The 27,830-nt window shown below is 36.2% G+C and overlaps 4 protein-coding genes across 4 annotated transcripts; 2 read left to right on the top strand and 2 right to left on the bottom strand.

Annotated features, from left to right (window-relative positions):
- Window positions 1–326: 326 nt before the first annotated feature.
- Window positions 327–7,235, bottom strand: LOC135691216 (zinc finger TRAF-type-containing protein 1-B). Its single transcript, XM_065209017.2, has 4 exons — window positions 6,872–7,235; window positions 5,029–5,267; window positions 2,158–2,369; window positions 327–908 (listed from the first exon to the last, which is right to left on the bottom strand). The coding sequence occupies exons 1-4, from the start codon at window positions 7,076–7,078 to the stop codon at window positions 535–537; spliced, it is 1,032 nt and encodes a 343-aa protein (XP_065065089.2). The 5' UTR covers window positions 7,079–7,235; the 3' UTR covers window positions 327–534.
- Window positions 7,236–8,813: 1,578 nt separating this feature from the next.
- Window positions 8,814–11,024, bottom strand: LOC135691221 (uncharacterized). Its single transcript, XM_089115279.1, has 2 exons — window positions 10,748–11,024; window positions 8,814–9,721 (listed from the first exon to the last, which is right to left on the bottom strand). The coding sequence occupies exons 1-2, from the start codon at window positions 10,974–10,976 to the stop codon at window positions 9,366–9,368; spliced, it is 585 nt and encodes a 194-aa protein (XP_088971405.1). The 5' UTR covers window positions 10,977–11,024; the 3' UTR covers window positions 8,814–9,365.
- Window positions 11,013–21,597, top strand: LOC135691217 (leukocyte receptor cluster member 1). The gene is made up of 9 exons (XM_065209018.2): window positions 11,013–11,166; window positions 14,444–14,543; window positions 15,216–15,338; window positions 15,589–15,703; window positions 16,295–16,352; window positions 16,815–16,947; window positions 17,305–17,465; window positions 18,046–18,145; window positions 18,699–21,597. Exons 1-8 carry the CDS (start codon window positions 11,144–11,146, stop codon window positions 18,107–18,109), a joined length of 777 nt encoding a protein of 258 aa, XP_065065090.1. The 5' UTR covers window positions 11,013–11,143; the 3' UTR covers window positions 18,110–18,145; window positions 18,699–21,597.
- Window positions 21,598–22,699: 1,102 nt separating this feature from the next.
- LOC148957528 (cytochrome c oxidase subunit 4 isoform 2, mitochondrial-like) lies at window positions 22,700–25,650 on the top strand. The gene is made up of 3 exons (XM_089115280.1): window positions 22,700–22,938; window positions 23,701–23,832; window positions 25,382–25,650. Exons 1-3 carry the CDS (start codon window positions 22,737–22,739, stop codon window positions 25,483–25,485), a joined length of 438 nt encoding a protein of 145 aa, XP_088971406.1. The 5' UTR covers window positions 22,700–22,736; the 3' UTR covers window positions 25,486–25,650.
- Window positions 25,651–27,830: the final 2,180 nt, after the last annotated feature.

Genomic DNA, 27,830 nt, shown 5'->3' with positions numbered 1-27,830 from the left:
GGCCTTAATTAGCTTCTTTATAGCTATCAGACGTTCATTTAGTACGCCAACTTTAAACAGATTATTTATTATTATTATTATTATATGCCCGTCTTCCAGACACGCACTAGCCCCCGTTTCGGGGTCATTGCACATGCGCATTATCACTTGAAGCCCTGGCAGGAAGTTCTGTGTGGTCGCAGACAGAACAACTGTGCGAATTCTGTTATCAATGCGCATGTGCTATGACCCCGCAACACTGATTGGTTTAAGACTGATAGTTTCGTCTCCCGAACAAGAACTAGGGTAGGTAGTGGTAGAGGTAAGAGACAGCCAAAAATATAACATTTTACACACAACTGAAATAATTTGATGAGTACAGAGATTTACAATGGTTTTGTCTGCGACAAAAAATTCAAGACTAGATTGTTGGAAATTCAACAACAGAAGAGCAAAAAATTGCTTTAAACACAAATATATGCAGTGATGTTAAAATTTGTTACAAATATAAATATATATGGCTTGAAATATATTTTAGCATTTTAGCAAAATGTATTATTTGCCAATCAAAAACAACAGAAGTCTTAAATTTATCGTTTTTGAGCTTAGGAGTTTGTTGCAGTCCGACGGAGTTTTTAATGCAATAGGGTGAAAGACACTTTCGCGATGGTCCTCCTGAAACTCAAATCTCTGAAGTTCAGGAACAATATCCATGTCGCCAAATGGTCCTTTAACAGCGAAATATTTCAATTCAAGATTGCATTTATTCCTGCAGACCAGTTGATAAGCGAATTTCCTCTCGATGCTTTTCTCGTCACCTTGAATCTTTGCCTTGATGATCCAAGTTTGGTCAAATGCACTGAAACGGTTTGATTCGTAAAATAATTTTGGAATGAAGTCATCGGTTCGACTCGGTGAAAGCTGCAAGTCTAAAACAGAACAAGATGATAATTGTTGTCAACCAGAATGTTTTATATTTTTTCTCAACGTAGCTGATATTAACATAGCAAAACGAAATATTATTTATTCAACTATAACGGCTCAAAGTTTTTTCTTAGTCTATTCGTATGCAGATATTTTTGAATCTGCAATTTTTTCTTCTGGGGATCGGGCGGGCTTCTGTCTAAACGTCTTCCTCGAATACGCAATCGTATCCGCAAATTTTCGATATCGCTCTACAGAGTGGAAATTTTTGAATGCGCTACAAATCCGGTTGCGTGTGAACGCTCCAATTCGGATATTTTTAATATGACGATGTAATACTAGCTCACATGCCTGATGGCGCATGCCTGATGGTGCATGCTCTACAGAAAATGTTCACTGAGAAGCTCTTAAGTCTAGGACGGATTTGACTACACTATGCGGGGACACGTGCGGTATCTACATCCGTGTGGACGAGATCTTGGATGATGGTATATCTGTAGCACAAGTTTGAGGCAGTAGCCATGAGGAGGTGACTAGCAGCTGCCGAAAAGTGATTTCTTAGCCGAATGCTAAAAATATATTCTGTTACAATGATAAGAAATAAAGTAGGAGTACAAAGCGCTCAGACAAGCTGGCAGCTCTTAGCGAGAGTTCAGCTTCTTTGAGCTTGTGAGAAGATGAAGCTTCTTAGATTTGTGCAATGAAGCTGAACATCTGGGCAGTGAATTCCATGGTAAAATTGCCAAGGTCGAGGGCAAGATAGATAGAGTTATAAAACGAGACACGATAGTTAAGCAGCTTGCAAAACACGAGGGTATGTCAGCAGTAGAGCAGACACGGCTCTCGATCGAAGAGAAGCATGAAATAGAGTAACAGAATATCAAAATCTGAGGAGGCAACTTTCGACAACAATACATCTAAATGAAAACCATTGAGTATGTAGGAAGAACGGAAACATCTTTGTCGGATGATCCTCAAAAAACAAAGGTCGTGTAATGATTAAGGTCAGCAGAAATCTACATCCAGATGCGCATCGAAAATAAAGCGAAAGGGAAGAATGGCTAACAGTTGGACCTTCATACGAAACAGTAAAATGCGTTGAAATGATATTAATAGAATAAGCAGTCGGTATTCATCAATTCTATTTTATGAAAATCTTGGTGATAAGACTTAACTTATCACTTAATCTTGGTGATAAAACAATAAAGTATTAAGATTTAGATTCATACAAAATATCATGTGAATTTTGCTAACCACAAATTGATATTTTTTCACAAGACATCATTTGCACCAACAGTTTTTGATGAGACATGGCCTCATTCAGCTTCTCGAAATGCGATACGACAGACGTAATCAGCTCGGAACCAGTCTTCTTGGGAAAATCGCAAACATTCTCGTGCTCTTCCTGTTTGGCCTTAGGCCCTTCCCAACAGCAGCCTAGAACAGCGTACTTGCAATTCGAGATCCTAAAAGTAACCGTACATGAATAATGAGGCTGTTATTCATAATGTTCTGTCAACGTACATCTAAACATGAATACCAGAATTAATTAAATACAACTTCAATACGTCTACGAATACACCCTGGGGGAAATAACCCACCCACCCGCTTAATGTTACAAGATAACTAAATAGAATATACTTGCTTCACTACTGTACCTGGTACACTCTTTGTTGCCCTAGAGAAACGGTGTCTAATTCTCCAGCGCTGTAGGTCCTGATATGGATGAAACAATCAAGGAGACATTAATACGAATAGTGTGATATTTTAAGGCAAAGAAAAAGGAGAAATTTACAAGTAATTTTTATTCATCTGCAACTAGGAATTGATCGGGGAACACTTCTCTCAAAACTCTATGGATAGAAACTATAGCAAGTACTTTTGAGCACAGAAATGTATTTCTTAATTTCCGATTGAAAGCTTTTTAGGGGTCTCTCAAGATCAGAAATAAAAACCAAAAACTTCAATGTAAAAGATGGTGGTAAAGGAAAATTCGTGAAACTTGATCGGCGATAATTTTTTGGTGAATAAATTTTTTGTGAAACATGAATAAAAACATTCTCGATTCCATGAAATAAGAGAAAGCAAAGATCTTTGATATGAAACGGCAAATTCAATTTTTTCATGGTTATGATTCCCCTTTACCACCCTCTACCATTCGCAATGTTATATTTTGAATATAAAAGCACAAATTCATGTTTTCTTAAATTCAGTGAATATGCTTCCGCCACTGTTTTGCTTGAACATTCGGACGTGGCTAGAGCATCAAACCCTTCGAAAAACTTTATGGCAACATTTGTGAAGCCTTATCACATCGAGCCTTGCCAGTATTTTTCGAAAATGATCAATTTTGTTGCCAAGCAAATAAGAAATAGTACAATCAGATGAACACGCATATGGAGTCTTTATATGAATAGTCTAATATATTTTTTATCAGTGTTTAGTTATTAGTGAAGACATTCAGTTTACCGAATCTTCCTTTTGCAAAATCTTTTTTACAAAAAAGCGTATAAGTGCTAGGAACTGTGTATTTCTAGAAACAGAAGTATGCACTTGCATAGTTTCCATCATTTCATAGAAATAGTAAAATGTACACATCTTCTCTTTCTTTGAAATATAAATTTAAAAACTTAGAGCAAACTTTACTTTAAATTACACGAATCTTAGTTTTAAATGAGAAATGAATACCAGCCCATCAGATTTCACTCTGCACGATTTAGTGATGACAATTCTAAGCACCCTTTGAGATAGCCAATTTGACAAAGCATGTACACCCCCCCCCCCGAAATTAAAAGTTGGGGTGCACACATTAAACAGGATCAAAAACTGTTTGTCCAGGATTGTAGTAGACCAATGCCTTTGCCAACCTGGGCAGGGTTGGCTTTACAGGTTTATCAGCCATTTACTTATTAAAGTATTTAAGCACAAAATTGAAACCTAGAGGTTGATGCTGAAAGTGTTTGAGAGGGCTCTTCTCTCACCAAGTGTTGCTGCCAATTATTAACCACAAAATTAGAATAAAGGAAAGTACAAAAAAATACCACAGTTGTTGATAAATTTCAATATTCTTATCCATAAAGCATACAAATGTGATAGAATACATTGGTTATAGAATACATTTCAGCAGTTGGGTCTAAGCGAAATACAATAATTGAAAATTCTGGTTAGAGCTGAAAAGAACTAGAAGGACAAGCTGCCAACAGTTAATAAACTGACATAACATCAAATAGTCAACTATGGCCAAGCACAGTTTAAAACATTGAAACAGGATTCTGTTTGTTTTGAAATTCTTGTTTTTTGAGGTACACTGTCTTCAATAATGGCAAAGGACATTTTCTAAAGATAAATTAACTGAAGTGCAAAATTCATTATAATTTGTTGTTACACCTCCCATTCTTAAATGGGCAACAGGTCCTCTGTGGGATTAATCTAAGGCTTAATGGAAAAATAAGGAACATCTGAGATATTAAAACAGAAAATAATAAAATGACTATTACATGTGCCAATACAGGGGCGTATCCAGAGCAAACTTGAAGGGGGGGCAGTTGGTAGTGGGGGTGCTGAAAAATTTTCAAAAATTGATGATGAGAAAATGCTGTATACAACAACTTTAGATCCATTTTTCGGAATAAACAACATAACTTTTAAGTAATCCTTGAAGCAAATTAACCTATTGGTCTCAGAAACTTTTTCACCTGATTCTCATTCTTCAAAAGGGGTGCACAATTCCAAAAAGGGGCACCATACTTGCTTTAACTCATGGAGGGAGGGGCAACTGTCCCTAGTTGCCCCTTTTAATCCGCCACTGTGCCAATATTTTGTGCCGGAAAGCCTTACAGCTAAAAATCAATGTATGTACAATAGATTTCCAATGTTCAAAAGTTTAATTTGATTGGCAGGTGGTGAAGGTATTCTGCTGCTGCTGTTGACTTTACACCTGTTGTTGACAATTAGACTGACAAATAATTGTGTAAATCAACAATATCTCTCAGGAACTTACCTTTACCAGCCTGAAAAATCCTAGTTTTCACTAAGAACTGAAAGAAAAACTTTGTCAACTGTAATAGATATTGAATACCTTGTAAAAAATTTGATCGACTGAAAAGAAATAAAACAAGAATGTACCTTTGAAGGCATTGCTCATTTTCATGCCAACGAATCTGACTTCTTGAAAACTCTGTGTGACAGAAGTGACATTCAATAGGCATCTCTAATACTGCATTTTCAACAGCCAAATTTCGTGAGCATATTTTGTGGCTGATCTCAATACGGCAGCTAGGGCAGGTGGCAGGCTCATTTTTCAACCTCGCATCAGCAAGCACGTGGCTCAAGCATCCACTGCAACTGAGATGGCCATTTGGGCACTGCATAAAATAAAAACCTAAAATATATTTCAGAACTAGCTTTTCATGTATCTGAAGATAATTGTGGTACTTTACTCTCTTTACTGTTACTGACCTATGTAAACAATATTTGAACACTTTAATTGAGTTTTGATCCACAACATTCCACCACAAACGATTTCAGGCTCACCTTATGCATAATGTCTTAACATACAGTTGCAAATACTATGACAAGCAGCTTTTTAATTTCAACAAGAAATGAAAACTAAGCTGTATGCAGCTGTAGCCAAAGGAAAAATTGATGGGAAATAAATAAGGCTGATGATGACATCTTTACATTACATATTCAAACAAATCATATTAAAAAGAATTCAAAGCTCCAGATGGCAACTTGTGAACCTCATTATTGCAATGGTTTTTTTTTGAAAGCCTAAACAAGTTAAAAATTAATAGCAAATGATAGAAAGTTATCTTGTTTTGGTGTGATAGCAAACATATGGCTTGTTCCTTTAAGTCAAGAAACAGAAATTCTTTTTATAGAGGAAAAGGATACTTATTGATCTTTCATTGCTGAAATTTTCAAAAATATATCAAAACGTTCATGCAGATTACACATTATTAGCATTGAGATGGCATTTAAAATTAGATTAATTTTTCTTCTTTTTTATTTGTTGTGGCATGTGGTGAGTTTTCTGGGACAAAGTTAATTCATTAATTCATTAATCTATTGTTATTTTCATTATTTTGTAATGTCTATGTTTAGCCACATAGGGACTGATCACTCAACCTGCAAACATCATATCCAGGTTAGTCATATACCCACTCCAGTGAACAGTTGTTTCCATTTTCAGTTATTTTGAAATTTGTTTGCAAGTTTAGTGACCAGAACCTCATCAGTGCGATGCTCATTATGGGCTTTACTGATTATTGTGATAGATGTAGATGTATCCCAGCCCCTGACAGTAACCCTAGGATCCAGTTCTAATCTCACCACATCTGGTAACTCAAGAAGCATAAAAAATAGTCGAAAATATGAATAAAGACACCGCAGCTTGCTCTACCGAAACCTATAACCAAGACTCAAAAACAATAATGTGAAATTCAAAGCATTCTTGCAACTCAAATTGAAAACAGATCCTGCCTCAATTTGCGGGTCACGCGACACCTTCACAAAGCAAATCATTTAAGCGTGAAGAGGGCCACCGAAATCACAAAATGACAGCCAAATTTTTCACCCTACAAGGTCAAGTGTTGTAATAATTGATCTTTCATTGTTGATACATTGCTGTACCCTGTAAAAAGAGAAAACTTGAAGGTCAGCCTGACGCGGATCAGCGAAAGGAAGGTTTTCTTTCGTTTTGAAACTTCATAGGCACCGAAAAATTAGTTGCAAACTACCGATGTTGCTTTTAAACTGACGCCTCTTACTAAAAAAACACTTCACTTGCCAAAGGCTCCAGCAAGCAACAAAAACAAACTAATTTCATCATGCGTACATGTGCGTAATAATGTTTTGGTACAAGGCTGTTACATCACTATGAAGCAAATCTGCCACCCGTAAAAACAATTGAAAAACTGCTAGAAATGAAAAGCAAGAATTAAAAAGGAGCTAGTTTTATAATTACCTGATATGTGGATCCTGAGGGCAAATCAAGGCACACCGAGCAAGAAAGAACACGTAACAATCTTGTCTCGAGGTCACTTGTACTTCTCGCTTGGCTGTAATCTTGGGCTTTTCTTCGCTTGAAGGGCGGCTGATCGTCACTGACGCCGATCGTTTGGCAAGCGGAGCTCTCACCCTCTGGCGTTATCGACTCTTCGACATCTGCCATCACTTTGAAAAAAATTCGCTTTAGTTTGAAAGATGCAGTTCACAGCTCTTTCCTTTTGCGATGCAGTTCTAATACTAAGTTGCTGCTTCAAATCAGGTTACCTCCCATCAGCTGACAAAAAATTACCACAGATCGTTTGTTTATGATGACGAAATGTTTTGGCAACCTCGTTTGCATAATTCTTGCAGGTTGGCAGCTCCTCCGCAAATGGCCGTAGCAATCACTCTCAATCAAATAAGCTCCCACTCTTGAAGAAAAATTTTTTAATAAGCCCCTACCCTCCTAAAATGCTATTTTTCCCCTTTAATAAGCCCCCATGGGAACTAAACGAAATAAAACAGAAAATATACCATTAGTGTTAGCGATTAATAATACATACCGTGATTTATTTATTCATATATTTATTTGAATTAGGCAAAAAATAAAAAAAACTGTAATCAACGAGGAATTGACGGATAAATCTTTAGTGCTTTCAATTAAACTTTATTTTGATATTTAAGAAAGCTACTAGATAAAATTATAAATGAACTTGTAAATTGAGAAAAAGCTACGTTTCGAGCTATTTATAAACTTCGAGACAAGACCCTCTGGATTAGGCACCATCCAAGAACTTCTTGAATTGATTACACCCAGAAGCCTAATTTGAGTATATACCGTGTTACCCATTTGTCAATTTTTTTCTTTGGTATAGAGATTGAGTGTCCATCTTAAAACGAAGTTGTAGCCTCGTCTTTTTCTTTTTATCGAAAGAAATCTGAAGAGAGCGTAACAACGCAACGATTGTGTTTACTGCAACAGTTTTGGCGTGGGAAATTTTCTCGTGTCAAGGCTCTTTGGCTTTAAAATAATTCACCTTGCCATTCGCCGACAAGAGTTGGTCTTGAGCTTGCTGTATCACCTTCTAGATGAATGCAATATGTGTATATTTTATCGCCGCAATTTTGATACACAATGACACTTAAGAACAACAGAAGCAGTAGCAAACACTTTCTGCGCGATAGAAGAGAGGTTAATAGTGCGACAAAGGCGCTTTTACTGCAACACCCATCTAAAAGCCAAATGTGTCGCGCAGGAAACTTATCAAGTTAACATATTTTAAAATAACAGTCTATAATATCAGTCTATATATCTGACCAAAGCCTAATTATTGGAAGCATCTTTTTAATACAATTTTTCAGCCTACTGTAGAGACGCGTATGTGTCTATCAGTTCTCTGATGGTACAGAAAACTTACTATATAAGCCATTAATACTACGATTGAACTTTTCCATTCGAAAAAAAATTCGATAAAAATATGACAGATGTACAACATAAAGACGTTTCATTCAGTCGGAGCATGTAGTCCAACAGTTTTTCCCACAAGAATTTTTTTCAGTGCAACTTAGATCTTTAAATTCAAATTCTCGCATTTCCTTGCGCTTTTGGAATCAGCCAATTTGTGATTTTGAAGCCATCTTGAAACAGATTTTTTCGACTTCCATAGGAGAACAAGAGGTCTATTGATGCTGTTGAACATAAGTAAAGAAAGATTATCTACACTTAAAATCGCACAAATTACGGTACAGGTTAGACTTATCTGTGAAAAGCTACTTTCGGCTTCAGCACTGCTCACAGGCATTAACTGGACAAATCATCTCAGAGGTCTTTTCGCTATGATTGTTGGAACAGTTATGGGGTCGCTGAAATTATACGGTAAGCAGCAATCAGATTATAGGCAACAATGCAAAAGCTGATGCAAAGTGTCATGACGTCTTAGTCTCCCATTAAGCTACATAAGTATATATATTAACTATATAAGCATACATTAGAAACTGAATGCAATGAAAAATGCAAAGCCAAAAAATTAATTGCAACTGCCAAAGGAGGCTGCCGATGGCAGAGGGTAGCAAGAGACCTTCTAAGGTGATTTTCTTTTACATTCAAATTTGGTCCATTTATTTAAACAGCCAAAAAATGAAAATGCAGAGGCAAATATAGAGAGAAAGTAGAGAGGGGTTGACCCCCAAGAGCTCCTCTTTTACACCACTGGTAATGACCGTTTACAGGAGCAGTTTCTTGCAGGAAATGGTATCAAACAATTTAAAAGGACTTCTCACACATGATTTGGATATGATTAAAGTGGATTCTATAAATCTGATTCTTTGCTGAGTACACTTATTTTATCAGATACTTAGTATCTAAACAGTCTTTACATACCTATTGCTAACATGCCTTAAGTGTAAAATGTACAATGCTATATGATATTGGGTCTCAATAGAAAGTATTTTGAGCAGGATCAAGTACTCTTTTATACTGCAAGTCCTTTTCCAAGTGCCAAAACACCCATGGAAAGTGCATAATGAAACCAATCAACATTGGCTAGCCCCAACAGGCCATGTCCCCTAGTGCCAATCACTAAGCCACCAATGATGAAGGCAAGACTCCCAAACACTCCATAAAAATTGATTCCCTTCTTTGATAAGAATAAGGAAATGATTAAGATAGAGAGTACAGCCAATGTGCTACTGAATTCTCTTATAAAGCTCTTTGTGCAAAGTCCAGATGCATGCAGAACAGGTCCAGCAACACTTGTGATCAAATATGCAGTTTGAAGATACTTTATCCCCCCTTGCATACAATAGCTGCTTGCAAGAAGTGGAAGACCTGTCAAAGAATAGAGAGAAGAAAATAAATTTAAAAAAGGTTTTGCATAATTTAGTTGCTACTGACTACCAAAAAGTGCTTTTAATCAAAATTGAAGCAACATTACAGAAGGAAACCAAAATATTGTCTCACCCATCCCTGGGTGATCATCATAAATATTGTTTCACCCATCCTTGGGATTTGTTTCCCTCAGTAGTTTTGCTTCAATTTTGATGAAGGCACTAATAGCAGCAAAATGAAGCAAAAATTACTTAATTTATTTTCTTACGCAATCCCTTGTTCCGGTGTTTCAAACCCCTTACACATATGGTTAGGGATGACACTTTAGATGCAATGCAGACTATCAGTAAACATTAGGAGAAAAACACTAGGCAGAAACATGTCAGAAGTCTAGGGTCAGGATCCAGCATGGAATCTGTGTGGCTTAGGCATGAAATATCAGACATGGACGAAAAATGTTATATTTCTACTGTTGTTTGGTGCATATTCGGTGTGAGCTTTACATGGATGTCACCTTGGGTCAGGGTGGCAACAGATCCCAGACTGGAAACGCCTGACTGCATGACTACGTGCCTGAAATAAAGCACTTCTAAGAAATTTGTATTGTTATTAATGTGAAATGTATTCAAATAGGGATTTTGCACGGTCAAAATGCAAAAGTGCATGGATGGAAAATGTGAGTGCGCTGGCAATATATCGCAAGCGCGCGACAAAGTTTCCAATCTGGAACAGGTCAAAGGGCCAGTGGTTCCAATCCCTGACATGACAAAACTTTGACTCAGAGCACTGCACTATGGTATCTATCCGCAGGCATCTCTCTAATAAAATCGCACATGTTGACAGGGTTTTGGTCAGCCTCAGTGTGTTTACGAGGTACGCTTGTCGCTAAGTGCATTGGTACCCCCTATATTTAGTAATCTTCCCACCCTAAAAGCTTTCTTTGGCATCTCAGTCTGGCATGCAAACTTTGATAAATTTAAAATTTACTGGATAAAGCAACAAGCATGGAAAAACTCCAAGAATTACCTATTGCTGATCCTAGAAAAGAAAAGTACTCGTGAAGCTTTAGAACGGCATGTTGCTGTTGAGGAAAAGCAACTGCAAAGCGAAAGCAACCAAGCCCGCTAGCAAGTGCCAACGTAAAGAATCCAAAAACTGTTGACGTATAACCGTCATTTGCTACCTTAAAGCCAGCAACTGAAGCAACACAGAGTACTAAATCTGAAAATGCAGTTAAAATTGCTCTTTCCTCCATGGCTTTCACTTACAGTGCTTACAACAAAAACTCCATAATACATTTGTCTCGTTTTCACAAATGAAGCCATTTTTTAAAAATCTCGTTCGTGCTGTCCCACGAAAACAACGAGAATATTTTATGGATTGAAGAAGAAAACGCATTAGGTAGGAACATAAATCCAGAAGATGAATATTCTACCAAAGAAAAGGTCAGATATCTCTATGCGTCATTTATTATTATATTTCCAAGACTCTTTATTTTACCATAGTATCCAATTTTTTTTCTGGTGTTGAAATTGAATTGCTAAAAGAACAGTAAGCGTTCCTATTACATTTCCTCAAAAAGCTACCGAATTGTTTAAACTGGATGTTGCCTATATAATTTTCCAGCATGACAACAATCTGGCAAACAAGGAAGTCACAATTTAAAGAAGGTAACCAGGACTTCTTGATAAGCAAAACTTTCAGTCCTACATACTCCCTTTTAGCTCTGCACTGCATAACAATAGTCCAAATAGGCCTAAGCAAATAAATAAATATAAATAAGAATGAAGCTGAAGCTTGAAAACCTGTCAGTTTTTCTTAATAAATTTTTTAATAAAGCTTTTGTTATGTAAAATGACTGTCACTTAATTGACCCTTTTGTGAAGTTTGTACATTATTTTTTGTTTACAGTTAATGTTAAAGTATCTCAAGATTTCTTTTAAAAATGCAGATTTTTAGTGTGCATTGGAAAATCAATCAATGCAGCCACTAAATAAATCCATTCATCAACTTCTGTGTTTTTCCAACCCTGCCATTCCTGTTTAACATGTGGAGGACACAGAGCCAGTAAAGAGAGAATGTGCCTACTGTGTGTCTTGATTCTAACTGAGCTAAATTACATACAAATTAACATACACTCCCCTCACAAAAGTATTGCACCACCCCACCTCGAAGGAGGGAAAATGGCGCAACAATTATCGAAAGCTATTGTTGCGCGAATTGATTGTGTTTAAGTGGCGAATGGGAGTGTGTTGGAAGTGAAACAACCACCAATCAAAACTTCAATCTTTTTAGAAAACGTTTTTCAAAATAACAGTCTCAAAACGTCTTTTAACAGTTTCAAATTTTAATATTTTGACGGGAGCTGTGAACTTTGAAACCGCTTTATGCCTCCTTGAATTGGTTGCATATAATTGGGCAACGTATTATTGTGGAATTTCATTCCAAACCTGAAGAATTATTTTAATTAACGATTCTTTAGTTCTTCAAGAACCTTTAAAATCATGGTTCAGATTGTTTTTCATACGAAGCCAAACATTTTCAACGATGTACAAATCTGGACTTGAACGACGCCACAGAAAAACTTAAATTTATCTTGTTCGGAAATAAATCGTTGTAAAAATGGTTTCCTTTTACGCAGGTGAATTTTTATTTTATATTTGTGCAAGACACTCATTATTTTTTGTTTGGAAGAATTTTGAGCTGCAAAACATTGCTCAGCGTCAAGTTGCATGTCTTTTACTGTACCTTGGTGTAAACATGGTGAAATAAAAAAGACAGAATCGCTACCCCTCTAACGTCAATTTTTTTTATTAACCCACTTCTCGGTTTATTACTACTGAAGCACTCTTGAGAAACCTTTTTTGATTTATTGAAGCTGTTGTGTGGCTGCATCTAACATGGTCAACAATTTTTCAAAAACTAAAGACCACTTCCCTGTAAAAATTTTGTAGGGACTCGCATCTCATTTGACAAATTTTCTCCCTTTGGCGTGGTCTACACTTTTTCAAACAATAATGCTTTTGCGTTAAATTTACATTTCTAACTAGGTATTATATGGCGTCAGGAAAATTTGCAAACTTTTCCCGCCGAAATTTGCTATAAAATATGCCTATTTCACCAATTCATGCATTCAAATGTTTTGTATTGTAAAAATATTGACAAAAAGTGCCGCCATTTTGAACAAGGTGGTGCAATACTTTTGTGAGGGGAGTGTATGTATAAAAAAATCAAATTACTGACCAACGATGAATTAGGATGATGAAAGGCTGACGTAATATGATTGTGAAAATCTAGTCATAGAATAGGAGAAGCTGAGTCAGCAAAACTTAGAGATTAGAGGAGGTGTAAACATTGGTGAAGGGAATGTCCGATGATAAGTGATGCCATGAATGATCTTGGTGATGGCATGCTCAATGAATGAATGGGAAATTATAGAAAATGGCCTAAGAAGATTCACTGTGTAGCTTCTCTCCTTGAAGGCAAGCGGTAGCAAAGAACTGGTACATATGAAAATTACTTCAACATTCGAAAGTCCAGTGTATTTGTCAACTCGCTTTCATATACCATGCAAGCAGTGATTAAAATTTTAGTTACAACAAAGTCCAATATTGAGCAAAGATTTGTGAGTAGGTTTACCAGGAACCTGCAACAAGTGAATTGCCAAAGGTTTTATGAGCTGGATGACCATGAACCGGTAGAGCTGTTTTGTGTACAGGACAGTGGGTCTCTTGGTACCCAGTTGAAGAAGACAAGTGAGAATTACACTGTGGTTGAGTGCTGAGTGCTGCCTTGCATTGTTTGCCAACATTTTCCAGGAGCAGAATTTTGTCAAACTCACATACAAATACCAACTTTTGAAAGTGTTCATCGAACAATGTTCGACAGCAGCTGTGATGAGGCATGTGTTTGATGCCATCAAAGTATACATGTTGTAAAAGAATCAGGATTAACCAATGATGGTCACCATTTTTGGGTGCTTTGGGATATCGATCAAAGCAGCCACTAAGTAAATCCATCTATTGACTTATGTGTTGTTTCCAACTCATTCCTGTTTAATGTGTGAAGAACAGGGAGCCAGAGAAGAGACAATATACCTATTGCGTGTCCTGATTGGAGCTTAATTACATACAAATGAACATTATTTTATAGAAAATCAAATTGCTGACTAAGGATGAATTAGGAAGACGATGCAGTAAAAAAATAGAGAAAGATCTAGATATAGAATAAGAAAAGCTAAGTCAACATGAATGAGAAAAGCTGTAAAAGAATGATAAAGGGAATGTCCTATGATATGAGATGCCATGAATTACCTTTAATAGGTAATTCACTTAGAAGTGGTGATGACATGCTCAATGAATGAGAAGGAAGTTGTGAAAAATTTCATATTACATAGAGTCACTAACAGATTTTTAAAAAATTAATGTAAATTGAAAAATTGATTTTGAAAAAGATTTATTTTAAAAAAAATGATAATTGTATGGATTTGTGGTAAAATCCATGAGTTTAAAAGCAAAATGTCAGTGTACCAGCAACTTTCTTTAAATTCCTTGTTCTTTTTTATTATTTTTCATTTTTTAATTGCCTTTTTTTAAACCTATTGAGGAGGGCTTGTTTTAGTTTTATTTTCTTTATGGTAGCACTGTGGGCAACAGAGACTCCTAGGTTAAGCAAGAGTTGGCAGATCTGATGCTAAAAAGATAATCACTATTCTTTTTTTAGGTGGCATGTTCGTAATAAGGATAATGTTGCAAGAGTTAGAAGAGATGAACAGCTAGCTAAAGAAGAAGCAGAGGAAGCAGAGAGAAGAAGAGATCTTTCGGTTGGTGACACTCTATTTAGTTGCTAAAAGTTGATAGTGGACAGTTAATTTCTAGATTCTAATAGAGTTTGACTTAAGTACACATAGGTCAGCGTTTGCAAGTGCTTTTCAAATAAACGTTATTGGTTAGTAATCATAGTTACATGTTCATTTTTCTCATTTTTATTTAGCTCAATTTATACTTTTTCTTTTAAAAGAACATTGCTTCCATCAATAATTTTGTTTGTATGATTTTCTGGCTCACTTTATTAACTCATTAGCATTTAATTATGCTTTTTATCACAAGATACATATTAGTTAGCTGATTGAAATAAAGCAAGAAAGCCTTAAACTCACTGGAAAAGCTCAGCCAAGCTTTTGAACCATGTGACCCTGCCCATGTCAGATGTCTGCCAAGTCTGGGTTCTTGTACCTGTTGAAAACATGCTTGAATTACTGAATAATAATTTGACTTTACTTTGTTCTTAGCAAAATCTGTGCTGTGTTCTGAAATGTTTCTTTTTGTGTCCAAGAATGGAATCATCTTCCTCTATTGCCCTGTTGTTATTAATTACAACATTTATGACTGACTTGTTTCATCTGAAAGCACAGTGCTGGTTTAAGAATTAAATGTACTAATTTATTTCAAAAGAAATTATGTGTAGTTGAGTGACATATAGCTTTTGTTTGTAGGAAAAAGAAGCTAGACTTGAAATATTGAGAAAAAGACTGGTGCAAGAAAAAGGAGACAGTTCATTGGAAGGCTCATTTGAAAATTCTACTCATTTAAATCTTTTCAGAGAAATAGAAGAAGGGGTATTTATTTATTTCTATAACGATAGCAGAATACTGTACATTGAAGCATTATTTTATGCTATTAATATGCAACTAGTTAAAGAAGCATGACAAAGCAAAAAAGCGGAAGAGAGCAGTGCAGTAAATAATTGTTTCTCATTTTAAATAATTATTAAATCTGTTTGACTATTGACCAAGAATTATTTTGAAACAGAAGTTGATTACCAAGCCAAGTATTTGAATAGTTACCAAGTATTTGCTGTTTCTGTAGTCAAAAGGAGCAAAAGTTGGAAACAAAGAATATGAAAAAGAGAAAAAGGAGCAGCAAGAGTCATTTGAGAAAAAAATCGGTTTATTGACATATTTGGGGCAATCTGTTACTAAAGGTAATTTGTTTCATTTCATAATGCTGTATATTTTGTTTGTAATTTGTTGGAAACTTGCGCAAATGTTAATAGTAGTATCATGCTTGGTGTATAAGAGTCAGCCCTGTCAAAAAAATGAAATTAGTAATAAGCTTTCTCCAAGCCTCCATAGCCAAACTCATACAATGAGATAATGTTAAGAATAATGTAGCATGAATTGTCATGAGAATTTACTGCTATAGTGTACCACATACCTGTTTCTGTCAGGGTCTGCATTAAGAATTTTGTGGCCCTGGACACAGAATATAACAAGAGCTCTTGTGTAGATGTCCCTACCTGATAATGTGATACTGGTTGCAAATGGGCCTGAACTAAAATGTATTTGTCCAAAAGTTGGAATCTCATCAATTGTCATAAATTCTTTTCCAAATGCATCCCAGAAAATCTCCCAAAGCATAGTTCCTATTGTGCCCTGTTGTTAACGCTGCACTTGTTGCTGTTATCTATACAGAAAGGGAACTATTTATTGGTCATCTTTTGTTAACCAATGTTTCTGGAAATTTGATTTAATAAACTTTGATTTTAGTGGTTGTCATATTGTTTATTTTGAAGATGAAAGTCCATGGTATCTAAAAACTGAAACAGGAAAAAAGAGAGACAATTCACTTGAGTGAGTTTATTCATTTGCTTCTAGCATTAAAATTAATGAACAGTTTATTTGTGTATTTGAAAAAAGCCCGTTGACAGTTATAATCCTGCATTATCAACAAACTAAATTTAATAGAGTCCTGTTGCAGTGCACCAAAGCACCAAAGTACCAAAGTGCAGTGCAACATTTTAATCAAATAGGCTCAAAATATGATGAATCTTCTTTGTTGTGTGGAAAAATGTCAAGAATTGCGCTGAATTGACTGATACACTTCTTTGATAAATCTGTTATGGGTTGTGATGCACCAAAAAAGGAAGGCTTAAGCATTCAACAATGTCGAACTTTTATAGAATAATCAGCTGTTACATACATTAAATAGTAGTAAGCAGTAGTATAAACTTGAAAATTTATTTGAATAATGCCACCATGGATCATAGAAATTTGATAGATGGATATCTGCATGCTTTCTTTTTACGCATTTAGAACTTTGGATCGGGTCGAGGAAAAGAAAAAAAGAAAATTAGACCCTATGGTAGAAGTTGAAAAATATTTAAAAGCAAAGACGAAGAAAAAGACTGAAGATAAACATAAGAAGCACAAAAGAAAGTATAAAGAGGTGAATGATTTTACGCGACTTTAGAATTACAAGGACAGCGCACGATTTCATTTAGAAGTCACGTTGTACTTTTGGGCTTCAGAATCCTAAATGCTAAGGTATTTCATTGCTTCCTAAAGATCGACGTCTTACCCTAGATTCCATGAAATTTCTCGTTATATGCGCTAAATATCTTGCTTTTGTGGCCCTTGGAAATCTCTTATGAAAAATAACACTTCAGAATACCAACCTTTTCAAGCTGATCTCGCTAGAACTCTTTACAGAAACTGACAAAGTGGAACAGGTTGTAACGTATATCATTTTAGCGATTTGATCTGTTGTCAATAGTTTCATGTATTGTTGCTGTAAACATTTTAGATTGAAAAGGCATCAGCTGCGCCTCCTTCTTCATCCATTGAATTACTCCGTTCAAAGAGGCTGAAGAGAGAGAAAGAAGAGAGGGCAAGAGCTAATCAGCTGACGAGGGAAAAAACTGGAAAGTCTGATCTGCTTCAAAGAGACAGCTATGATCCGTCAAGGTAATGTTGAATCTCAAGAATGAGGTCTTGTTATTTCAGACACACAAGGTAGTGTTTGTTTGCTAATTCAGTTTTATATCGTGTAAGGAATATGCAAATGTTGTCAAAATTCAATAATTTTAGTCAGCCATCAATATATACCGTAACCTTTGAAACTCTTTTTTTTTAAGGGACTTTTTTCGCGATCCATTCTTTGTTCATTTTTTCAACTCTAAACACAAGATGGATAACATCTACGAAGCCTATAGCAAGAACTTCTGTGCAGGAGCATTGTTGGTTTTAAAGGCCAAAATAAACTTCATTCTTTTAATTCAATATTAGCAGAAAATTCTATTCCCTGGCATATTGTTCTGTTAATAGCGTATAGACGTTTTTGCATGTTGTCCTTGTATGATGTAATTGCGACGTTTTTGTTGAATATGTAAATCATTGATCTCTTAATTCACAGTTTAATTAGGGAACCCCCGTCGAGTTTCGATATCTTTAACAAACCGAATTAGCAATCATCTACTCTGTAAGTCTGTAAGCTCTTTATCATATATTTACTAAGTTTTGAATTTTTATTCTCCTTTCCTGTCAGGTATTCATCGCAATATAACCCAGAATTTGTGAGAAAACCAAAGACTTTTGCAAGTAGGCGGTAGTCACTGTCGTGGTGCAGACGGCAAAAACAGAATGACGTAAGTATTTTTATGAGCCAAGTTCAACAATACTTAAGAACTGGTTATTAAAGAGCCTGCAAAAACATGTTTAATAAATGTCTCAATTTTTTGATAGTTTGATCACAATATTTCAAAGCATTAAGCATCGAAATGGTTCTTTTATTAAGGCTTTGAAAATTAATTGTTTACGTTGTCTGTGTCATTGTTGTTGGGGGAATATATAAGAATAGAGTTAAAGTATATTACAGTTGAATCCCTTTAAGTCTGACCTTCAAGGGGGTGACGAAATGGTCTGACTTAGTGAAAGTCCGAGTTGGCCGAGATACGATTATCACTTGAATAAGGAAAGAATACCCAATGGGAGTTTAATATCGGTCCTACTTAGTGAAAGTCTGAGTTATCCAGAGTACGACTTAACGTGATTCAACTCGGGTTTGAAATTTTTTGTAGCACTTGAATGCAGGTGTTGTTTTCTGTAACTAATCTTCCATGCTAACCGGTTTTGGTGCAAACAATATCCAATCCAATATCTTCTCCGGCAAACTTCATATTCATTTTTGAATATTTGTAGGTCTTTGAATGATAGCACTGACCACGTATCTTTACGGCCAGATGTCCGTGTGCCACGAACGCACCATTGCATCACCACTTTTGAATGTGCAGGTGTATACCATAGCAGACATGACGGTACTGGTATTTCAAAGACTGGCAAACATAAATTGTGTTATTGGGAGTTGTGCCTGAACTCACAGGATATATGAAGATCTGCAGTTTTAATAAGTTGAGACACTGTCACGGTGACAGTTAAAAACTTGCCAAGGCAGGTGCAATGAGATATTTTGGTAACTTTGCAAAGTTTTGATATTAAAAGATGGAATGAGTTACAATTATTTCACAAATGAGAATCAGTGTCATTTAATTTTCACGACTTTTGCAAGGTGTAAGCCCGTTCAAAAACCTTTTTAAAAGTCTTATTTGAGGTTAAGTTTCCACCTATAATTTGTCTCTATATTAAAAGTCAAATGTCAAGTTCGGTCGAATTCAGGGATGTAATATATATTTCATTCGTGAGCGAGAAAATATTGCTTCCAGCTTCGAAAGCACAAAAATGTCATAAGGCCGTCACCTAGAAAGTAATGAGGTACATTTTCGTGGGCCCTTTCTTCCATAATTGGACTGAATTAAGCCATAATAATCTTAATATTGCTGCTCTTCCCCCCATTCAAAATATTTTATGGATAGAATTATGGTCAATGTTTCTAGTTATATCTTTTATTGGAGCAGAAATCAAGAAACACGTAATGTTGGGTATGCAAATTATGCAAAGAAAAGATCAGAAAAGTAAATATCGATTAGTTAGGACGTTAAAACTACATGACCTTGAATTGTTTTTAAATACCTTTGTATGCTACTAGAAACGTTCGAAGAACTTCCCAGGTAAATTGGCGAAGATCCCCGCAAAGTACGTAGCTGCATGCAAGTTAGTTTCACTGTTTAATCCAGGTTGCTGTTAAAACGCCATATCGCAAAGGCCCATGTGGTCACTCAAAGAAAATATTATGTACCAGCATGTGGTCACTCATACCAAACCAAGGTTTGGGTTTGGATACGAATTAGCGTTAAAGAGGTACGTAACTTTAGTATCGAGAATCATGTAGTTCTATTGGTCAATGCAGAGGCGCCGGAAGCTTCATGATGCGGCGGGGTCAGGAACTGCAGATAGGGCACCGCCCATAATGATACGTTTGAATAAAGACTACAGTCAAATTTAATTCTCGAAATTTCTTTCACCACAACATCAACCATCAAGGGAGGCTGGACCCAATCCTACTTTACATAAAAAGAAAATTTTGTTCTTATGACCATCTACATGGCTTATAAAACTTGTGGATATAACTCCTCTGAACATACTGTTTTTTGTATGAAAAGAAAAAGGATAGGCTGTCCGCCGGATTCTGTGAATCTTGCAATGAGTATCATATGAATACGTACGAAGATGTAATTCAGGAACAAAGCAAAACGGCGACGAGAATCCAATGTAATAAGATAAATTTTCAAAATGAATAAAATTAAACGAATACTAATATTTCGCCCCGGCATACAGGGCTTCATCAGAGTAAATGAAACGAAAGAGTGAATGAATTTAAAATGTAAGATGGTGATGCCGGATTGGGAGATGTTGGATGGAGTGAATGCCGCGCAGCGGAGAAGAAAAGGGATGATGGAAGTGGGGGAGGGAAGGGTGGTGGGTCATAGAATAAAAGGGTAAATTAAATTGTAGTTGTAGGTCTCTTTTAATTTTACTAGAACGTCTGTGGAATAGTTTCTTATTCAAATTATGACATGAGTAACTAATACTACAACATAAATGTTAAGTAAGGTGTTGGTACAAGCATGAGAAAGTTGAAACCATAAAATGTTGAGGTGTCTTCTGAGTTCTGCTGCTGTTTGATGATGCTGCGCTATTAGAAGTTCCATTTGGTGTTGTGCATAAAAGAAGGTATTACGATGCGAGAGGAAGTGAAGTTGTGATTGTAGGGTGTAGTGACCATTGTCAAGTGTTCGTGTGCAGTTTTAGAACTAAGCCGTTCGGTACTATTTGCATTGATGAATGCGTGCGGATGAAGACCAGATGAAGTCCAACTAATTCAAATTACTAACGCTTACCGTAAAAGCTCTATTAAGCTCCCACTCTCTATTGAGCCTACCTCTCTATTAAGAACCCCCCTGTTTAGCCTTTGATGTCAAACATAGAAATCATGCGCATTTAGTGGGTCGCTTGAAGATCGCGTGCGTTAAATACGGCCTATGTAAAGACTAACTTGTGCGACTTAGTAGTCAATCGAAATTGGTTTTGAAGATATCAGAGGGGTATCAATTTATCCTGGTGATATTGATGAAGATGATGATCTTATAATTGATTGATTAAACAGTGCGGTCGGAACGAATTCATATTGGGGGAGGCTGCCCATTGTTTTCCTTCTAATTCACTACACTGTTATAAAGGAAACATACTACAGTTTGACAATTATTGGGGGGCTCCAGCCCCCCCCCCCGGTTCCGACGGGCCTGTTAAACTTTCGAAGCTGCTAAATAAATGAGCCCTTAATAGAGCTTTTATGGTAATATGATTTAAATCAAATTCAACTGACGTTGCATACATATTCCTTGCAAAAATCACAAGTAATCGTACAAATGAACCATGAAAATTCTGAGATTTTTTTTAATATTCGTAAAGTTGGGGCTACATTTGTATGACAAAATCTTAACAGCTAAAGGAATCATTTCATTCTGTCATTGGGACTTCTGAAGAGAGACAACTTGGCTTCAAAAAGGCTTCAAAAATTTTCTTTTGAAATTTCAGATTTCACCAGGGTTGCCACCAGGGTTGCAATAAGGATCTCGTAAGAAACTCAAATCACTCAAATCTTTAAGAAGCTTTTAGTACTGGCTCATAAAAATAAATTCAAGCTAACCAATTCAAGTCGAGTCTTCAGGATATTTTTTAAGGACATTAAATGGGGGGAATTCAAAAAAGGCCAACCAGGACAAGCAAAATTTTGGCGAGCATGGCCTCTAGATTAGTTTAAAATCGATTTCAGAATATTTTTTGCAGTTATTCTGTTGCAATCGTTTAAAAAGTTGTAAAATTTTGTTATGTCTTACTAATTGCTTTCACTAACTGGAAAGCTCGAGGGCCCCCTAGACCTCAAGGCCCAAGGCCAATTTGCCATCACCACCACATTTCAGTAACCCTGGTTGTGATCTTGCTGTTTGGTGTTACTAAAAGCAGATCGGATGGAAACATTTTAGATCATGGCCCCAAAATATCACCCCTTTGTTCATTTTGTATAGCATCTAAGCAATTCAAGGGCATTTTTTGGTTATGCAGCTGGCAAAAAAGAGCAACTTGGTAAGCTACAAAGGAGCATTTTACCTGAATTTTCGAAAAGTGGGGGCATATACACTCTGTGTCCCCCGATTCCTACGCCTTTGCTTGAATTTAAGACATTATTAATGCCTTTACTGATATATCGAACATCTGGAGTCAAAGTTGGCAGCAATCTGAAATCTCTTCAGCATGATCGTAAAGGTTAAAGAGAACTCATCAACGAAATCTTGTGTGTGGTCAAATTGCTTGGCAAATCGATTATCAGTTCTCATTTAAATGGAAAATATCGACTTTTCTCTTGCATGTAGGTAACAAGAGATATATGAAACCCAGATTTCATTAGAATTCAAAATATTGATATGAACTGATAATTCTTGGAAATCAATTTCATAAAAATGGCACTTTGCTGCCCCCGCTGCCCCCGCTGCCCCCGTGACTCGGCGCCCTTGGGTCATTGTCTACCTTGAATAATTCCACTTGACAAAAAGTAGAAACGTTAAGCGATTTCAACTATTTTTCAAGCGAATTGTTCAACCGCTTTGCTCTAAAAGTTTTATTTTCTGTGCAATTTTAGACGCGAAATTTCAGATGGATGCTGCCAAAAAACGTCAATGAACTAGAAATGTTGTTGTTGTGGCAATAAGTTTCGGACACTGGGACAGATCGAGGGCCGAAGTGCATTGTTGGACAGCCTTGGTTCACTTCCATATATTCAAAATGGCGAGCCTCAGACAACTGTCAAAGCTTCCTGTGAGTCGTTTGGCCACGAGACATTTTTCCCTTGCCTCTCGTTCATCGGCATACATTCGAGTTGATCCTACTCCGTACGAAAGGGTAGAGGCAGATTCATCCTTGTCTGCACTCCTTGCGAAGGAAAAGGGACCGTGGTCGGCCTTGACTAAAGAGGAAAAACTACAACGTAAGTTTGTCGTAAACTGTTGTTCATTGGTAATTTGAAATGTTCATTTTCTTTTGTAGGCATTAATAATGATATTTGAAAAGTAGGTTAAAGTTTCGTATAAACATAAACAAAAGTGTCTCAGCCATATTTCCCTTGAAGTTATTCTTGGTGCACCTCGCATAATCACACAGCTTAGCTGCTGTTTCAACGCATAGCTCAAGTTATGCTGACAACTGTTTGCATTTTCTATATGTAGACCACTTTTCTATTTGCATTTTTCTTGTACAAAATTTTTGACCCCAGATTCGGATTAAGAACAAGAATTTAGTCACTTGGATGTTTTCATTATGTTGTTGCTCTCAATATATTGATTTTATGACGACATAAAGATAAAAATTTTATAAGGGATTTGACCGTTATTGACGACAAAAGGGGTAAATTTCCTCTAAAAATGACTTTGCAGTCAAATCCCTTACAAGTTTTCAAACTTAATTTCTCAGTAAAATCAAAAATATAAGCACAAACAATATGTAAAGTTGAATCTGGCCAAAAGTATGGTGATAAAACCAAATCTGGTCTCAAAAAAGTTGTATAATGAAGTTTGGAGTAATTTCTAGAACAAGGCAGTAATTTTTCATAAATGACCAGTCCCTGCCCTTAGCATATTGGCCTTTGTGTAATAGTTTGCCAGTGTAAATTAAACACACAAAAGTCATGTAACCAATGCAGTTATTTGTTTACAATTTTCTAGTTAGAAATTTTTTTTATTTTCTGTTTCAGTCTACAAAGCTCAGTTCCCAGAGACTTTTAAAGAGACTTTGACTGGAGAAGACCACACAAAACCTGTTGTTGGAGGTATTGCAATTGGCCTTGCTGCTGCAGTTTTGTTTTTTGCTTTCTTAAAGACTTACAGTAAGTATATTTTGGAAGATTTTATTTCTAGCTTTTTGCTTGAAATTGTTAGCTTGCTTTTGATGTAATTGATGATGAATAGCGTTTTTATGAAAGCAATTTGCAGGCAATTAAGTAACTACTTGAAACACACACACATACCCAGTCCTGGTAATATGAAATTTGGCGGCATGCTGGTAATCGCACGCCTTGAAAAGTTTAGGCGTGCGATGACGTTCGATCAATAAAATGGAGACCTTACAATTTTTATGAAGACCTGATGTCATTTTTGTATTAGAAAAGCGTATGAGGTTTTCGTAAAACCAAAAAGATTTCATGGAATTCTAGAAAAAAGTTTCTTGAAAACAAAATAATTTAACAAAAAAGATACAAGTTTTATAGGCTCTGTTGCCATTACTCTGTTTCCGTATGAGAACAAATTCGATTGAATCTGTTTTTGAGTTTGAGTTTCATTGATACGCTCAAAAACGGTGTCATTTGATACCAAACCGAAGTTATTCAAAACCGCCGTTCAAAGTGGAGTAATTGGAAAACGGAACCATTTGAATATACATCATTTTAATGGGAACAGGGAAGACAGAGGCATTCAAAAACATGGTCATTCAATCTCAGTTTCAAAAAGAGCTCGAGCTAAGGATATGAAAACGGACAAATATGGAGTAATGGAAACACCCACGTTATCGTTTTGACCAAAACAGAGTGGCCCGGGGCAATGTGTTCAAGAAAATAAGAAAAGAACGGAGAGAGAGAACGGAGACATACAATAACGGAGTAGCAGAAAAACGAAGTAACGGAAACCAGGCCTAATGGAAACAAAGTAAAGAGATCTAAAATGCCTCCTGAAATGCTATCAATATAACCCACACAAAAGAAATTAAAAGAAACAAAAGAGGAAAAGAACAATAATTCAAAACGTGGAACTGCCGGTGCGATAGAAAGCATGTTTCAGGAGTTCTAGTCGTCTGTGGAGGCGTGCGCGTGCGATCGCACACCTAATATTACCAGGACTGCATACCCCTTGAGCTTTGCAGGATGTTATCAAGCTTCAACATTCACCATTAAAAATTGACAGGGTTATTTGTCTTTTCCTACCTCATCACTGACAGTATATGCTTTTTAAGAGAAGCTAAGCTAGGGGTTAGAATTCAGTTTCAATGTTTTGTTGATTTTAGTGTACTAAGTTTCTTAAAGGTTTCTTACAAACATAATACACAATATCATGAAATGAAACACAGTTACAAAAACTTCTTCTTTCGTTTATTCATTTTAATTGAAGAGGAAATAGTTGTCTAATCTTTGAAACAATGAACTCTCATCCCCCTCTTCGAGAGAGGATCGTAGTGTTCTCTCAATTGAACTTTTGGAGCTGCGGATTGCTCTCCTAAACTGTTCTAAAAACAAATTGCTCTCCTTGATATCAATTTTCCTTTGTTTCTTTTCTTATTTAACATTAAATAGCTCACCTGGAGATTACCAGAAGAGCTGTTTACTGCTTCCCTGCTAAAAGTCTTTGGCCAGGCCCTTATAATAGCTATACATATTTTTTTAGTTGGACCAGAAGCACCAAGAACTGTAAATCCAGAATGGAGAGCAGCCAGTAAAGAGAAGAGAAAATTGTATAGACAAAACCCAATCACATCAGCTGATCTGTGAGCATTTCTGACTATTTGGGAATTCCATCAAAGTATAATTGTCAGAGACGTTCATTAGTTGCTTATGAATCGAAATATGAACACATGCATTGTAATGTTTTAGTTCTTCAAACCGTTGTTCAGTGAAAATTGAGTTTGATTTTTGTGTGTCAAAATGGCTTAGAGAGGTACTGTCTGTTTTTTGTCTGAAATCTTTTCCAACAAAATTCTCTATGGTATCTGTAAATGGTTAGGTCTGCCCTGTTCTTTTTGTTTCAGGAATCAAGCTTTTTGTATGAACCATTATTTGGCAAATCATGCATTGCAGTTTTTATGGCAATATCTTCTTACATTTTCCTTATTTGCAAGCCTTCATGGACAAAGTCAGTGTTGTAATTTTTTTTAGATTTCCTAACATCCTTCCAGGTATGTTGCCAGTGCCCTAGTATGGATCCCTTGCAGTCTATAGGTAATATTTTATCCAAAACTTGACCTTCTATAGGTGGAGGCTTATTTGACACATAGAATATATTTAAAAAAGACATTAAAAAAGCTCAAGATTATAACAGGAGAAGACCTTTAATTGATAATAGCCAGAGCCTCATTATTGGTAAGGTTTGAAATAGTAGGACCCCATCGTTTATAATACCATCCATAGGTGCTCCAATGTAAATAACATTTTAAAGTAGTTGTTATCAATTTAACATCCCTTCTTATCTGCCATCATAATTAAGGGTTCATTCAAAACTAGACGCTTATTCAAATGTGGGACTTGATGTGAAGGAGGAGGCTTTTTCTAGGGAGACTCTTTATTGAATTATTAGGCTATTGTTTTTGCATGCTGGTTTGGGATTTGGTTGGTTGAGAAGCCTGTGAGTTTAGCAAAATTTGATGTCATTTAAGCTTCTAGAAAAGTTGGGAACTTTAGTTGAACTTGGGATCTTGAACTCAGATCAGAATATGAATAAATTAGACAAGTATAAATGTAAATCAGGGTTTATAACAATCATCTATCGAATAGTTTCCTTTTTTATTGAAATTGATAAAAGACATTTTCAAAAATTAACAAAACTTTCCTATTTAGCTACCCAGAGTATATACTTGCATCATGGTGAGGAAAAAAGTCTTAGCCAGTTTTCGAGAAAAATGCAAGTGGTTGTAGAAGTACTTTAATTTCTAAAAATACTAAAATTCATAGTTCATCAAGGATCCCATATACACACTTTTTATGAAAAATTTGTTAAAGTTATTTCCTAAATGGAAATAAACGACAATGCTACTTTGCATGTTGAATGAGATCTCAGTGTACGTATATAGTGTAAGAACGTTACAGCAAGCGATTTATTTCGAAAAGCAATTTATTTCAATCCCGGAAAATATCTTGGAGTTGCAGTTCAGTTCCTGTGAAACCGCCTGACGGTATGTAAAATAGAGACTGCAGCGAGTCCTGAACTTGGAAATGAGATTTTCTTTTGGTTCTTGTTTGGGGGATGAATCATGCCCGTCCTCCAGACTATGCACTAGCCCCCCTTTTCATGCGCGTTATCACTTGAAGCCCTGGCGGGCAGGGATGCCTGCACAACATTAGGGCAGGAGTGGCAGTGTTAGTGCTGAGGGCAAATCGTATAATTTTTCTACTAACATAATCGAGTATTCCTGGAAGGGGGGCCAGGTTGGGGTAACATAATAAAATATTAACATGGATATGTGCCACCCATACAGCTGTTCAATTATCTTATGAAGAGAGACTATTGTAAAGTATTGTAACGGACATATCAGGGAAATGTAAAAGATTCATCAGGGAAAGATTCTTAGGGAAAGCAGGCCTGTCGGAACCGGAGGGGGGGGGGCTGAAGCTCCCCTAATAATTGTCAGACTGAGAGGGAAAACAATGGGCAGCTTCCGCTGCAAAAAAGATACGTATAAACTATACGTAAGGAATGGGATTTCGCCTAAAAATGCATATGTTCCAACCCTCTCGATATGACCAGGAGACTCCCGATTTCAAAGGTCATATCCCGACCTCCCGACAATTAAAAAATCCTCCCGATTTTTGAAAAAAACTTATAATAAAAATAAAAAGCTGGTATAAAATAAAGAAGAATCAAGATCACTGTCAACAGTGCAACCTTTTCATAACGGACAAAAAGATTCGATGTATTCACAACATTACAATAGTTACGACATCGGATAAAGCCAGACGCCAAACTGGAATTTTATTGCTCAATGCTTTTCGTAACAAATTCTTTTGAAACTCAACCATCCCCCGTCTTGAATGCAGATTCTCCAATTCTTTATGAAACAATCCAGAAAGAATTTTGAAAATGAATCTTATTTTAAAGACCATATGGTTCACATCACGCGAAC

Source organism: Rhopilema esculentum, unplaced genomic scaffold (genome assembly GCF_057945365.1).
Source record: "Rhopilema esculentum isolate cy_ngs unplaced genomic scaffold, ASM5794536v1 HiC_scaffold_23, whole genome shotgun sequence".
NCBI classification, from domain to species: Eukaryota; Metazoa; Cnidaria; class Scyphozoa; order Rhizostomeae; family Rhizostomatidae; genus Rhopilema; species Rhopilema esculentum.
This window is presented reverse-complemented; position numbering and strand designations above follow the sequence as displayed.